Below are 15504 nucleotides of genomic sequence, written 5' to 3'. Positions count from 1 at the left end.
TCCTTGTTTCATCTTGTGAGATTCTTTGGCTTGTTTACTCAAACCTGTGTATTTCTCAAACATATTTTGTGTATATTTTGTATATGTATTTCAAAGCAGGATCGATCTTTTTCCAAGTTCTGTAGCTGAAGAGTTTGTGTTCTCATAAAAGTCTGAATATATTTTTTTCATTTTGGATTAAAAAAAAATGTCTTGGTCCTATTTCACCACCGGGCTGGACTTCTTTCTAAATTGTGTCAGTGTTGCAGAGATGGTAAATTTCAAACCTTTAATGCTACATGTCATGATGAGAATGTAAGATAAGATTTCCTATGAAGAGACTTTCTAAAGGTCCTCTTTATGCTTCAGATGCCTGCAGAGCACCACCAACAGACTTCAGACAGGGGTTTTGAATTGTCCTATAAACAATAGTGTTTCTTTTTGTTTCTGCCAGATCAAGGAGAGGAGGAAAAAAAAACACCTCTGGCTGTTCTGACAGCTTGAATTCTTGAAGGACATTACTGAGTAAAACCATTAATCTCCACTGTCAGGTTGAAACTTTCTCATACAGCAGTTGAAATGTAATTTTCAGACCTTTTGCCGGTCCTGTCAATGCGATGACACATCTTTCCTGAAGAAACATAAGTGTGCTTTGCTGTGCTGTGACATACATCATCATTCCAAAAATGACCTCAGCATCACCAAACATACATCAGACTGAAGGAATTAAAGAAAATGTCCAAAATGTCAATGTTCTCCTGTGCATGCAGTGCAGCGGTAATGACTGCCATCTTCTTCCAGTGTTTCCCCTCCATGGACTCATATTATTAGCGTCACGCCTTCAAAATGCCAAAAATTAAACTGTTTTATATGAATGTCAAATTTCTTAATTGAACCTGCACAACAACAGAGGCTACTCTGCTGTCAGACATCTGCTCTGCATGTGAACACGGTATGCAGTGTGGTGATGGGGAGAGGTGGAAGACTTTCCCCCTCCAGAATCCCCTCAGCTACACAACGCAGTGGAGGAAGAACAAGGTGGTTCTGAACTGTATTAGTCTGAGATGTTGGCGTTGTCGCGCTGACATGTGGCAACAGCTCTGGCAAACTGCTGGAAGTGCCGCTGCTAGTTAAGAGCTCTGGTCAGGTAACAGCATCAATGCCACAAGGTTCATGCAGGATTCCTGAACAATGTTAAATAATTTATTATTAAATTTTGATTTGAGCCTATTCATAGACCTTAACAGACTTGAATGTATGCATTTTATATGTGCAGTCCTGCAGGTTTTCAATGCGGCCCTATTCCGACACACCTGATTCAAATTAATAACTCATTGTGCAGAGCTCGATAGGCTGTTGGATCCATTTAGTTGGAGCCAGATGCGTTAGAGCAGGGACACACTGACAACCTGCAAGACTGTGGCCCTCGCAGGTCGCAGGTCGAGTAGCCCTGATCTAGAGCACTGCATTGCTGTTTTGGCTGGTTGTCTACGAACCTCCCTCTAACTCTTTCAGTTGATTAAAAACTCTGACTGGTATCTTTAGGAGAGATCATATTTCCCCCGTTTTAGCTTCCCTACACTGGCTCACAGTTAAGTCCAGAATACAGTTTAAAATCCTCCTCTTTACATATGAAGCCCTAAATGGCATTGCTCTCTCATATGAAAGATCTCCTACAATCCCATCACAGCTTTTTGCTCAAGCTTGGCTGGTTTACTTGTTTCCTCAAGTCTCTCGGTCCAGAATGAGAGAAAGAGCTTTTAGTTTTCAGGCTTCTCTCTTGTGAAACCACCAGTCTCAGCGTGAAACGCCGACAGCTTCTCTGTCTTTAAGACTAGAAAGAACGTTCCTCAATGTTCCTCTATGTTCCTCTATGTTCCTCTATGAGAGAGTGTTTTATAATTTTGTGAACAGTTTGTTTGATTTCACTCATCTAAATTGGTTTTAACTGATTTAGTCTTATTACAGATTTTAAATATTTTATATTATATCAGATGTTTTTTTTTAAACATGAAGTCAGGCACACACACACACACACACAGATACAAGCATACGTGCTGTTTTTTAGGACAGGTTTTATGCTAAATTGCCTTCTTGAAGAACGTCTTTAATTTGTTTTCTTTCACCTGACAGTTCTTGTTGGGAGTCAGCCACACGCAACAGCTCTTCAAGATCTACAAGCGCTCTCTTTTAATTCAAGATTCATTTGCATCCTCATACTTGCAAGTCCCAAGTATTTGTTTCAGAAATGTCAAGTATGATGCATTTTCATTTTTTTCCACTACTTCACCTGAATTTGCTATTTGTTACAACGAATGAATTAATGGTAGGTTTGTTTTAAAGAACCAGAATATGTTTTATGAAATGGTATTTTAACACTGAAATGAGGACTTGTAGAGGCAATTTTTTATTATAAGCTTTGCTTATGTATTTTACATATAATGAATGTAGAATAAAAAATATTACCTCTTCCAGTTTGCTTTGATGACAGGGGAAAGAGAATGTAAATCCCAGAGGCAAGGACGCCCCTCTCACACCCATGTACTCCAGGAAGTCCGTAATGCAGTCCACAATATGATTGAACAGCTGAAACCAAGGCAATGCAGGCAAAAAACATGATTAGCATCAGCTTCCGTGTGCTGTTAACACCTAATGAGTATTTATTTATACATTTATTAAAGCTGTATATCTTCAAAGGGAAGTTCATCTACAAATTAGGTGCAAGTCAAATAAATGGCTCAGTGCTTATTTGCTTAACTGCTGTAATTTAAAGCAGACCATTTATTTCCATATTAGACAAAAACTTACAATTTGCTTTAATCACCCATTGATAATGATACTGACATTAAGCCACAGTGATTTATTACCTCTTCCCCAGAGCCTTGCATGATCTCCTGAGGGATGCTGTAGATCTTCTGGCGCATTTTCACGTTATGTTTATTTCCACTCCGCAGATGCACCACGAGCACCCGAAAGCTGGAGCCCCCAAGGTCCAAAGCCAAGAAATCTCCATGCTCTGACAGGACAGAAGAAGCAAGACGCATTATCACATACAGGCTTGTGTAAAAGTCTTGATCCATCCCTAATTTTTTGTTGTACAATTCTAACATACTTGAAAAGTATTATTTGGTATGACCATCTTTATTCTTTAACATAGTTTGAAGAAGTTTTCTAGTAATTTCTCGAAGTAGTCTTCAGTAATAGTTCTCCAGGACATTTAAAGCTGTTTTTTGGACACTGGCTGCCTGTTGTTCTGTTTTTTTGCCACAAGATTTTAGCTCAGCTTTTACTGCAATAATTTCTAACATCCTGACTATGAAACTGCTTAAGAATGTTGAGGTCCAAGCTGTGGGGAGGACTCGTCCTTCCATCAGACCTGTCGCCACTGATGTTCAGTCAGGTTCTTGTCTCACTTGTCATCAGTCTTTTCTTCCTGTTTCCCTTCCTTAAGAATGACCTCCTGATAGGCAACGTTCCATAGAAACCATTTCTAATGAGGCCTCAATGAACAGTGGACGGATCAACTGAAGGTGCAGATGTATCTCTCACGTCTTGGATACTGTTTATCTACTGAAAACAGCTTATTAGGCCTGACACTTCCTCAGTTTTGAGGATGTTTTGGGAAGTTTAAAACATTTTTTTGAAAGACCATCAGAAAGCCTGGAGAGCTATTGCTCAAGATTCTTAAGACCACTTTAAGAGGTTACAATAAACTTTGGCTTCTTTATAAAGAAATAAAAGTGGCTCAAGACTTTTGTAAATTCCTGTCCATGCACACATAATAAAAATGAGCCTGAACTTAGTAAAAAGTTGGTGGTGTCATATTTTCTCTTAAGCCTACCGGTTCCATCTGGGGTGGACCTGACAAAGGTGGGAAGCATCTTGACACTTGTCTGGTCATGAGTTTGCTTCGACAGGCCTCTCACCATCTCCTCTGTCATTCTCCTCTTCACCTCCAGCAACTGTTCACGGCTTAAACGCAGGGAATCGAGGATCTGCTTACGCTCAGCCTGCTGAGCAGCGAGACGGTAAGCTACTGCCGTTACCATAGCGGCACCTTTCCCGCTGCCACACTGTGACTGCAAAAAACGCACGTCACAATCCGGCACCAGTCGCCGCACCATCTTCTGGAGTCTTCTGGAAAATCTATAAAACAGAACATTTTGTCAAATTCTTGTTCTTTGTTCTGTCAAGTTTTCCATTTATTTCTTTTGCACACACTGTAAGTACAGACAGTTGCAATCATAACTCTGCTGCCTTTCCAAGACAAGACAATTCCAAGACAATTAAAACTTTTTGCAGTGTTCATTGTGCACTATTTCTGTAAGTATGATTGTTTCAACAATCATCTTCCGTTAGAATCCATAATACTGTGACTGAAAAACACTTTTGTGAAAGAAAGTAAATGCAAAAAGCAGAGAAAATCATGCTGCATTTACCTCCTAAATAAAAATTATTTTCAGAATATTTTGCTTAGTTTTTTCCAGCTGATTCAGGTGAACAGTGGATGTGAAATGGATTTTGTGCTGCTCCAATATGCTGTGTACAATACAGTCCAAGTTTCAAGGTTGTGAAGATAATAGAATTGCAAACTTCATTCAAATACCAAGGACAATATTCTATAGCATATACCATTGAGGAAAAAATAACAATAATATAAACTTTATCAATACAGAGAGTTTCATACTAATGTTTGCCACTAAATTTCAATTTCACCTTTACTGCAAGGTTGTTTGCTTTATCTTGACATTTTCCATTGCTGTTTATCACAAAGGAGTGAAGTGTTGCTTTAGGATAAAAAAAAAAAAAAACTTCTGTTTGCACCTCAGTTTCATGTCTTTTCTCACTTAAATCTCTTCTGGAGATTTTATTACACAATCCCTGCCTTTAAAATGCCAGCGTCTGTTATTGGTGTCAGGGATTTTACATTGAAATCCATGTAAAAGTCAAAGCCAGCGCTCCTTTGTCTGCTGTATCTTTTACCTAATAAACAGTCTGAATCTTACATGCCAGAAGGGATAGATCTGTCTAATGGTACAAAAACCTTAACTGCATAATTATTTCAAAGATTCATCTAAAATACTTCTTTTGCTCCTTTTTTATTTTAAAAATACACCATAGCTCAAAGAACCAAGAGAAGTGAGAAACTGTTTTCTGACCTGGCAAAGGTGTTACCCAGTGTGTGACAATTAGAGGTATTTACAACAGTATAAACCATGAGTTAGTTTACTGCTGGCGACAGCAGCCAACTTTTGTGTTGTGAGCTCAACATGTTTTCAGCTGTTACCAAGTGAAGGAGCTGTGCTAAAACCTGTCAATTAAAAAATAGGTTAGTTAGATCCTTATTTTTAGTACTGATACGTATTTCTAAGTTTTTTGTTTTGTTTTAAGCATCATTTGTCAGTGTATATAATTAGTTTATTTCCACATTGGGAAAATAAACTAATTAAATAGCAGAGATATGAAAACAGATGAGAAGCAATTTGTGCTTGTTAAATTTAAAATCTCCTGCAGGGTTACAGAACAAATCAAACCTCAAAATGCATCACAAGATGATACACAAATCTTATTGACCACAAATATATGCAAACAAGCAAAGAAAAAAAGTCACAAAAAAAATGTAAATAGATCTTTAGCATCTGTGTGTGCACAAAAGAATATACATACTGAAACACAATTGGACTGAATATATCCAATATAAAAACATGAGAGATCTCAGTCAATTATAGTCTTGTGATCAGCTTTGATATTTCCTTCTGGCATATAAAACAGAACAAAGCCTACACTTGAGAGCCCGACAAGTAGTTTGAAGTCAAGTACTGAAATAAAGCCTATTTTAATCTAACAAATACTGACAGAGCAGGTATTTAACATTTCACGGAGTGGCTATGTGACTTGTCGCATATTCTTTGTGCAACTACTGCTGGGAAAAACAAAAAAATAAGTCAATATTAAAATGTCAAAATATTTGATTTGATATTTTTGTGAGTATCGAGATTAGGGGTGTTGAATTTAATCGTATCTAAGATGCATTGCGATACGGACGTGGACGATTCTGTATCAATGCAGTAACAAAACAATCGATTATAATAATGCGCATAATTGCCACTTGCATGTGTGGCATGATCTAGATCACATATGTCAAACTGGTCCAGCAAAGGGCCGTGTGGCTGCAGGTTTTTGTTCCAACCAAGCAGCAGCACACCAGATTTGACTGATTCAATCAACTGATCTCAGTCTTCAGACAGCTGATTGGTCAAACTGTGTGCTCTTGGCTGGCTGGAACAAAAACCTGCAGCCACACGGCCCTTTGCTGGACCAGTTTGACATGCCTGATCTAGATGCTGCAACAGCTCGGCAGATCTGAGGCTGGATCTGTTTTGAAACCTTTACTTATGAAAACTGTAACACTAAGCAAACTTACAAAATACATCAACATCTCACTGGAAATACATTCATTGTCTCAATTAAATCACGTAACGTTACACACGAAAATGTATAAAAACCAACAAGTTAGCTTATGGCTAAAGTCTATGGAAAATACAATTGGCAAGCTAGCGGTTAGCATGCGCGAACGGACTAAAGGGATTAAAACAACTTTGTCCATTATCAAATGTTTACTGCAACAATATTTACTGTGTTCAATTACAAACTGACTAGAATACTTACAGGCAAATGTTTTCTGGTCATAAAGGAAAACATGAAAAAGATTTTACCTCCCATATTCTGTTTGAACGGACTACTGAAAGACCAAAGGGCCAAAACACACTGTTTTACTGTTAGAAATCTTGCCACTGCTTACCATTTTTGACAAAAGACAGTCACAGTATAATAATGATGTTCTTGATTTTTTTGGCAGTGGAAAAATAAATTTCAACAATGAAGCTGAAAATAACACAATTGTTTACATGTTTTTGATGTTTGTTAATATCAGGACATTGAGATTGATTTCTGAAATAATTATAAATAAACAGAGTTCATTATTATCTGACTGCCTGTTTTTATTGATGAAGAAAGTAATAATGTGCAGTGATAAAGAAAACTGAGGATGCCTGCAAAATGCCCACAATGCATCTCTAAATCTAACTGAATCGTTAACAAGATAATCAAAATAGAACTGAATAGTGAGACCAGTGAAGACACACAGCCCTAATCGAGATACCAGACTGCTGATACAAAACGTGCAGTTTAATTGTTTTATCGTTTTAAAAAGATTTATTTTATCTTATTTTTGTTAAATTTACTCACCCGTATAATTTATTATTGTTTTAAAAACATTTCTTTTAAGTGCTGATGTTCTTTAGCTTATTTTCATTTCATACTGCTCTTGCAATAAAAATATTAATTCACAGTGTACAATCATAATATTTCCTTTAAGGTCCAAGAATTATTGATATCAGTATTGGTATCGGTGAAAAAGTACCATAAACTAACGGTATCGTATCGACAGGAAAAACGTTAGTATCGCCCGTCCCTATTTTGTTAGTGCCATGCCTTCAAAATGCCAACAATTAAATCGTTTAATGTGCACAAAGTGAACATTTCTTAATTTAACCAGCATTGCCAACACCAGAAGCAGTAGTAGGCTACTCTGCTGCCAGATATCTGCACAGGGGTGGGGCTTAATTAAAGTTCATTAGTTAAGCCCGTAATTGTTGTTTCTTTAGTTCTCAAAGGGGTCCTTGAAAATGGAGCGTGTGCACGGCAAACACCGGGCACGTGTACGTGATACAAGTAAGTTAGTACCTGCTGCCAGAGAAAACACTCTGCGAGGAAGCATTTCTGCACTCCGAGGGAATAACACAGTATTTGTAATTAAGAAAATCACCCTGGTGGCAGCTTATCAATCCACTGTGTACACATAAGTGGACCGATGTTCTTGTGGCAGTAGGCAACGTAAACTTCAAGAGCAAGCTTGTTGTGTATGGAGTGTGGAGAGAGGAAAGGTAGCTGATAAGTTACTTTAGATTTCACAAATTGAATAGACATTTCAAAAAGAAGTTGATGAACGCTTCTGTAGGCTAATGAAGTTGACGCTAGTTAGCTTTAACAAAGTATGCTATCATCTACGCACCTTCATGTACTAACCACTGGTTGAAATTTTAGATGAGCCTGTTAAAATATTTTTGTAAAAAGCAAAAGGCAACGGAGGAAGAGAGCTCAGATCAGTAACAGCATCAATGCCACAGGATTCATGCAGGATTCCTGAATGATGTTAAATAATTTAATACTAGAGTTTTGATAGCCAATTCAGACTTGAACAGATGTGAAATTAATGCAATTTGCAAGTGACTTATTGGATTAAGTAATGTTTGACAAGCAGGGGTAACCCAGGGGTTAAGAACAGGTGAGATAGAGGAAGCAGGAGAGTCAAGTGGAGGAGCAGGGGAGGTGAGTGGTGTAAGATAACAGCCAGAATGCTAATTGTGTCACTGACATGTTTAATTTAAAATATGTGAATCTGAATTTGTTGTTGGTTATGGTGCCTGTTGTCTGACTGGACAATTAAAAAAGAAAATAAGGAAAAGTGATATCGGCCATTGGTACCACCACGTCTGCTAAATTTAGCAGGGGAAACACTGTTATGTACAGAATGATCATGTGGAAATGAGATGTTTTTCCTGATTAAATGAATATCACCAGTGTGCTTTTCAATCCAACAGTGTATACCCTGTTTTTGCACAAATGAACTCAAGGACATGTACGTACACTCAATGCTTACTTTACAATCAGAATTCAAACAATCAATGCTTTTGTTAAGGGTTTTATTCAACGTCCCTCTATAACTACACTAGCATTCACTTTTTAGCTCCATAATTCAAGACTAACATAAGGATGATGCTCCAGATCACTTACTTTGGGTGATTCTTGTAAACAGAGCCATCTACTCCGATGGTGGTACGCAACTTTTCAGCCGCTTTGTTATCCCGGATCTGACGCAGCACTGCCACTAAAGAGGCAGCACACAAGTGTGCAGCTCGAGTAGATACTATCTGACACACCCGCCGAGTAGCTCTGCAGTCCTCCGCCGACGGGTCCAGACCCAGACCACGGAGCGCCTTCTCTGCAGTCGCCAGACCGTCTTCTTCTCTGCAGGTAAAACAGGAAAAATCTGTATCAGTAAAGCTGTAACTGATTCCTTTATCAAATCCATCACAAGTTATGCTTTAAAGGTCCCATATTATGCAAAATTCACTTTTTAATGGTTTTGGAACAGTCATACTGGTCCCCCCGCATGTGTAGGAGACCCGTAAGTGTGAAACTCTTTCAGGCGCTCTCTCTCCCCCCTGCTCCACCTCTAGGGAAGTAAGCGCTGAAATGAGCTTGTTTGAAAGCGTGTACGTTATGACGTCATAAGGGACAATAACCACTCCCCACAGAGCGATGGACCCGTCTACCGGCTCTCAAAGCCCGCCCTCTAAAAATCACCTAGCGCCCAGTGTTTTTCCCTCTTCGGCAACCCTCGTTAGCGGACATGGCTAAGCGACAGAAGCACTGTTCTGTTTGTGGCTGCATAAATGAACACGAAAACGTTTTTTTACTTCCATCCACTGAACCCACGAGGACTGAGTGGATTAATTTTATTTTTGGAGGAAATGTACCCGGAAAACTTCCAAAGGTTTTGCATGTCTGTGGCCAGCATTTCAAAGAGGACTGTTTCCACAACATGGGGGCATGGAAAGCAGGCTTCGCCGACCGTTTGAAGCTGAAGCCAGGTTCAATACCAACTGTCCGTGACACAGCTGGAGAGGTAAGAGCTGGCAGTTATTTTATCGTTTCGGCCTTATTAGTCTGATAGCTTGAAAATATATTAACCTGTCAATCACCTCATGACGGGCGATGCGATGGGCGGAGCCAACAGCTGAGCTGCTCCACCAGGGTTCCGCCCACCATAAACGGCACATTTCTGAAGCTGCTAAAAAGAGGGAGGTGAAGAGAAGCCGCTGCACTCAAACTGAGGGTCGATTTGTCCATACCATGGCGGAAATATTTCATTTAGATATTAATGAATGGTCTCAGATTGGGAATAAAGTGTATAATATGGGACCTTTAAAGGTTCAATAACATCAAAATCCCAGATGGAGGACATATGGTGCCAAGCTATTGCGTAATCCAAACCTTTACCCATCTACTGAAAATGCACATAAAAGGACACGTTGCTCATTTTTAATGCCTTAAATACACAATGTCACTTTTTAATAACTATTATAAACTTAAATAAGGTTTGATGAAGCCAAACATTAAAGAAACTGCTTGCAGTGTTTCTCTGGGTATATTTTTGTACACATATTTGTGTGTGTGTTACTAAACATAGGTTTGTACAACACATACTGGTAGATCTGGATATATTTAGAAATCAACACTGTTGTTTCCTATTAACTATAAAAGAATGAGAGAAATGAAACTAGATTTTTTTTAAATACTTTATCCAGATATTTTGCATGCTGGCTGAAAATGAAACAACCAGACATAATCAAAGAATCTCTTTCCTACTCTTGTTGCAGTGCTTTGTCTGACTGTCCTTGCAGCTGTCCTCTGTTTTGTTTCTCTAACTTTATGTCCTTAAAAGATAAGTTTAAGATGAAAGCAGTGTTTCTCTTTTTAACCTTAAAACTCCTGTGGTGCATTTGCAGCATGTTTAGGCTCTAAATTTTATCAGTTTGCATATCAATGTACAGTTTGTAATTTTTCAACAGAAAACTTTCCTCTCTGACGTGTGTGTATAAAGTGCAATTGCAGAAAAAGAAAAACGAAACTGTCTGAAACCAAAAAGTAGCAACTATTGACTTAATGCTACCGAGCACATGTATGTCCAACCACTATTGTACTGATGCTGCATTAATTGGCTCATGAGCTTTTCCAAAGCTCCTCAGTGCTTGTAATTTTGTCAATTTGTAATTTTGTCATTGTGGTTCAAACTGACTTCAGAATAGAATAGAATAGAAATACTTTATTAATCCCTTCGGAGAGCCCTCAGGGAAATTTGGGTAATTCATCTGCCAAAAGAAATCTGATCCAAAATCTCCTCCAACATTTTCTCTCATGAAGTTGCCTATTTATAGTAAGAGTTGAATAATGACATTTCTACTTCCTGGAGAGATTTCTTCACTTAGCTGGATGACTGTCACCAGTGAGGTCGTTTTTCTTCTCAGAATGTACCAAACTATGGAAATGACAATTCTGAATGTTCCTACAAGTCTCCCTTTAAATATGGATTTATTTGTTTCTTTACAATAACAATGCATACATGCATACATGCATATATATTGATGTGCACTACAAAATTAGGTGTGATAATATTTTTATTTATTATTTATCAGATGATAAAAACAAATGCTGATTTCTGAATGAAACATTAATTGTTGGACAGTGTAGAATTAGAATTAGTGTAAAACTGCAACTTTGAAGCAAGGATGGCCTCTCGCATGTCTTCATCTCTGCTGCTCACTTGGTTTTAAGCACTTGAGTAGAAGAGGAATCAAGTCTGTGCACTTTGGGAAATGGCACAGTAAGTAGTATAAAATGGTATTTCTTGACTTAGAGCCTTCAGTAATTTCTTGGTTCAGAACATTTCATCTGAAGATGCTCTTCCTTTTCCAGTGACTGTGGGCTTAATTTAGTCATATACAAGTGATTTTATGCTGTAAACAGAAGCATTTCTTAAATGAACATCAAAGTAAAAAAAAAAAAAACCCCACACACACAATCCCCTCTTGACTAGACACTTCTGCTTTAGTTTTAAACACACATCCACACAAACGAACTAACCTGTCGTTCTCGATGGTATAAATGTGGCTGGTGCTGAAGCGTCCAGTGGTGAGAAGCTCTGATGTAGTCCTGCCCTGAAACAACAGCTGCGCTCTGGCCATCTTCACCAAAATGAGACGCACCAGTTCCCCCATGTACAGCCCGCTTATCATCTTCTCAAACCTGCGAGCCAACATGCAAACCAAGAGAACAAAACACTACTGTAAACTCTGGTTAATTATATTCATTGAATTTCTGTGTTATTCTTTGTTTTTTTAAATTGCAGTTTGTTCGCAGTATGTTGCCCGGTGTTGCCTTGCTGCCTCATTGTTCCTCGGACAATGACAATAAAGATATTATATTAAATTGAATTAGATGGTTGCAAAAATAAAAAAAGATTGAGATTACTGTATTAGGTGAAAAATTGTTGTAAATGCTACATGCTGTATTGCCCCATAGAAATTAAAAAGGAGGCGACTTAAGCTCAGCTTCTGATATGAAAACTCAAACACACTTTCTTGCAGAGAGCCATCCAGACACGATATACATATGTCTGGCTGGACGGCTAAAATTAGGCTCTGCAAGAACTGAGATGGGATAATCACCATCTGTTTGACATTTCTTTGGTATAAGACAATTTAATTAAAACTTATTAATTATATGTGTAGTACACTTAAATTAACTGATTCTGATTATGAACAGCATGTCTCCATCAGCAAAACTTGTTGGTCGGAAGCTAAACCAGCACATTTAGTCGTTATTATTCCAGTATAATGTGCATTTAATTTCCTGTTGGAAGATAAAACTGACATCTAACAGCAGACCCATCTTTTACTCGATATAAGTCGGATATTAAATGGTAACAAATATGGATTATGTAAAATGTGTTTAGAAATTAGGTTGTACCTGAGCCTAATGTAATTAGTGGCCTCAATACAAAAAAAATAAAATAAAAAGCTAAACAAAAACTTAGGCTAAAACTAATGAATCGCTGCAACTAGATATGACTAGAAATGACGAGATATAATTTGTGATCATTAAGATGTAATAATAAAAGCATGCAATGGGGAGAATATTTAAAATAGCTATTACATTACTGATGAATTGTTCTTGTGAGAGTTTGTTTCCAAAAATGAACATGAATTAAAGCTACCTGTCATTGTTTAAATCATTTTAATAGAGAATAAATCATTTAAATTTTTAAATTCAAGTCACAGAACTGAACTTTGTCATTTTCTTGGTGAGGCGCCCCTAATGACGCCTAATTCGGGTCCATCTTACATCCTACCTCTATTCTAAGCTCTCTCCAGCCAATAAAAGTCAATCCGATGTTGATTCTTGTCTTATGTCTTGCTGTCTATTTTTTTTTTTAATTTTCCTTGCTTCCTGAGAATGTCATCTTGCTTTCTTCGCTGCCATGTTGCATGCTTAAAATGGCCAGTGTGTTGATGTCCAGTGATCCAGCATAACAATAAAAAAAAAAATATATATTTCTTTCTTCAGGATGCTGCTAGGCAACAACAGTCTCAGAAATGTACATAATAGATGTCATTGTGCCATCAAAATGAGTCAGGAGCACTTATTTTAAAAGGTCAGAAAGTTACATAGTGCTTCTTTAAAAACATAAAAAGAACAGCAAAATGCATCCACAGGTATTCTGTTTACATCGTCGGGTTTCAGTCAAGTTTTTTTTTTACCACAGTGGAAAAAGATGAGCTGGTCTGGTGTTACAGATGTTAGTGCACAAAATCAAGTTTACAGTCTACAAAGTAACTTCTCTTTTAATAATTCTGAATCTATACTGACAGACGTAGAAATTCATATCGGTTGGGTTCTTAGTTTTTTATGTTATATATTTTCATTTCTAAATAGTTTTTCTGTGAATGTCTCTTTTTTGTGGGTTGCACTGCTAATTTATCTTGGCGAGGACTGACTGGCTAAATAAATAAATAAATAGACTATATGACACTAATTAAAATAGCTGAGAACTAAATGTGTATAAGAAACTGAGTTAACTGTTTTGAGACTGAGTGATGTTGTCTACGACGTGAAAACCACAAATGTTACATAAACTCCTCGAGTGAAAAGAAAAGGCTGTGGTATGGCACAGTGCACATAAACTGGGTTATTGAAGCAGTGTGGGTTCTTAACAGAAATAAGAAACAAAAGGCAGCCAACATCCAAAGAAAAGCTTTGGAAAATCCTTTAAGAAGTCGGGAGAGCTGTTACTGAAGACTAATAAAAAGACAATAAAGAAAGCTTGTCTTAGAGGGCTTTGCTGCATACAAGAAAAAAAGACCCTCGTAACAAAGACTCATTTTCTAGGTGATTAGAATAGTTTTTTTCTTATATACAGTATTACCATTTATGTTTGCAAGTTTAAAGAAGATGTGTTTAATACAAAGTAAGTTTAGCGCTGTAACCAGCAAAATACTTATGTTCAATAAGCAGATTAACTACATTTGCTTTTGAAACACCTTAAACAGACGCTGGTATCTAGTCAATATACCGTAGCTGCTCTCTCATGCTCTCATCTCTCATTAAAATATTTTCACTGGGCAGTTGTAGTGTAGGGCTTTAAAACCAGGTCAATTTCTTATATTTCTTGGCCTCGGGTAAGACAAAATCATCATCATCACCTGAAGATAATGCATTCACTTATCTTCACCTCGTTCTGAGTGTGTTTATTTTTATATTTTTATGAGTGTGGGAGTGAGGATCAACCAGGGAGCATCAATGAATAATCAGAGAGACGTCACCCCCTCACACAGCTCTGCTACAAACTAATAAGAGTGACTCAGGCAGAATCAGACAGAAGGTGATGTCAAGGAAATATCTTGGCAGACCAAGCCCCTCAATGAATTGCATCATTAGCATACCAAGGCCAGAGTAAAGGACAGCAGGGAGGCTTTAATCATTACAGCACTTCAGAAGGCCCTGAACACCAGATTCAACTTAGAGTACTAAAACACACAATAACGAAGGTATTAGTGTGCAAAAACAATCTTGAGATCCTGAGTAGCACTTTAAGAGTCCCAAGTAGCTGTTAACCAACCAGCTAGACATAGTTGATGGTTGACAGCAACCAGGATAATCCCCACAGAAGCTGACATTAGAAAGAAAGAGCATGGAGATACCAAGCAATTACAGAAGTTCAAAGAACTTCTGACTTCCAAGAACAGAAGTACATTTATAAACAGTAAAGGCATCGCTAAATCAAGCTGAATTCCAAGAGAAACACAAATGCTTGGACACTCACAGCTGTTTGCCTGGGTTCAAAGAGCCTGCATCCAGCTCCCGGTCAATCTGGGTGCGTACGTCTTCCAGGGCGCCATCATCGCCGAAAGCACCCCATTCTGTGTTAACACACATGCGTCCCTCATCTCCATCCAGCACATCAATGTTCCTCATCTGCTCCATGTAGCAGGCATTGGTCCCCGTTCCTTGTAGAAAGGGAATTCAAATTCAGCAAAATAAATAAAAAACATTTTTTTTTATTCTTTATTACATTAGGAGTTAGCAGAGCTAAACGATTGTTCTAACAAAAATTGATTTAATTTTAAATTCCTGCTTCTGTTCAGTGTTATTACAGAAATATATTTTTTACATTCTGTAGAGGATCGCCACATGAGATGATATAAAATGGCTAAAACAATAAAATCTGAAGGACATATTTATTCTACAACAGGTTTTTACTTTGTCCTTGTAGTAAAAACTAAACAGTGTGATGTTATTTATCTGATTTCTCTCTACATGCTTTCTGTCTTGCACTCGGTT

At 37.8% G+C, this 15504-nt stretch overlaps 1 protein-coding gene across 1 annotated transcript in view; it reads right to left on the bottom strand.

The window, feature by feature from the left end:
• Positions 1–15504, bottom strand: part of hk2 (hexokinase 2) — a 41264-nt gene that overhangs the window by 10396 nt on the left and 15364 nt on the right. The window contains exons 7-12 of the mRNA XM_041999320.1: positions 14987–15170; positions 11749–11910; positions 8836–9069; positions 3821–4125; positions 2847–2995; positions 2446–2565 (exon numbers count right to left, since the gene is read on the bottom strand). Of these exons, the coding sequence (XP_041855254.1) occupies positions 2446–2565; positions 2847–2995; positions 3821–4125; positions 8836–9069; positions 11749–11910; positions 14987–15170 (1154 nt within the window). The remainder of the gene's footprint in view (positions 1–2445; positions 2566–2846; positions 2996–3820; positions 4126–8835; positions 9070–11748; positions 11911–14986; positions 15171–15504) is intronic.

The sequence above is a fragment of the Melanotaenia boesemani genome, chromosome 11 (assembly GCF_017639745.1).
Source record: "Melanotaenia boesemani isolate fMelBoe1 chromosome 11, fMelBoe1.pri, whole genome shotgun sequence".
Lineage (NCBI taxonomy): Eukaryota > Metazoa > Chordata > Actinopteri > Atheriniformes > Melanotaeniidae > Melanotaenia > Melanotaenia boesemani.
This window is presented reverse-complemented; position numbering and strand designations above follow the sequence as displayed.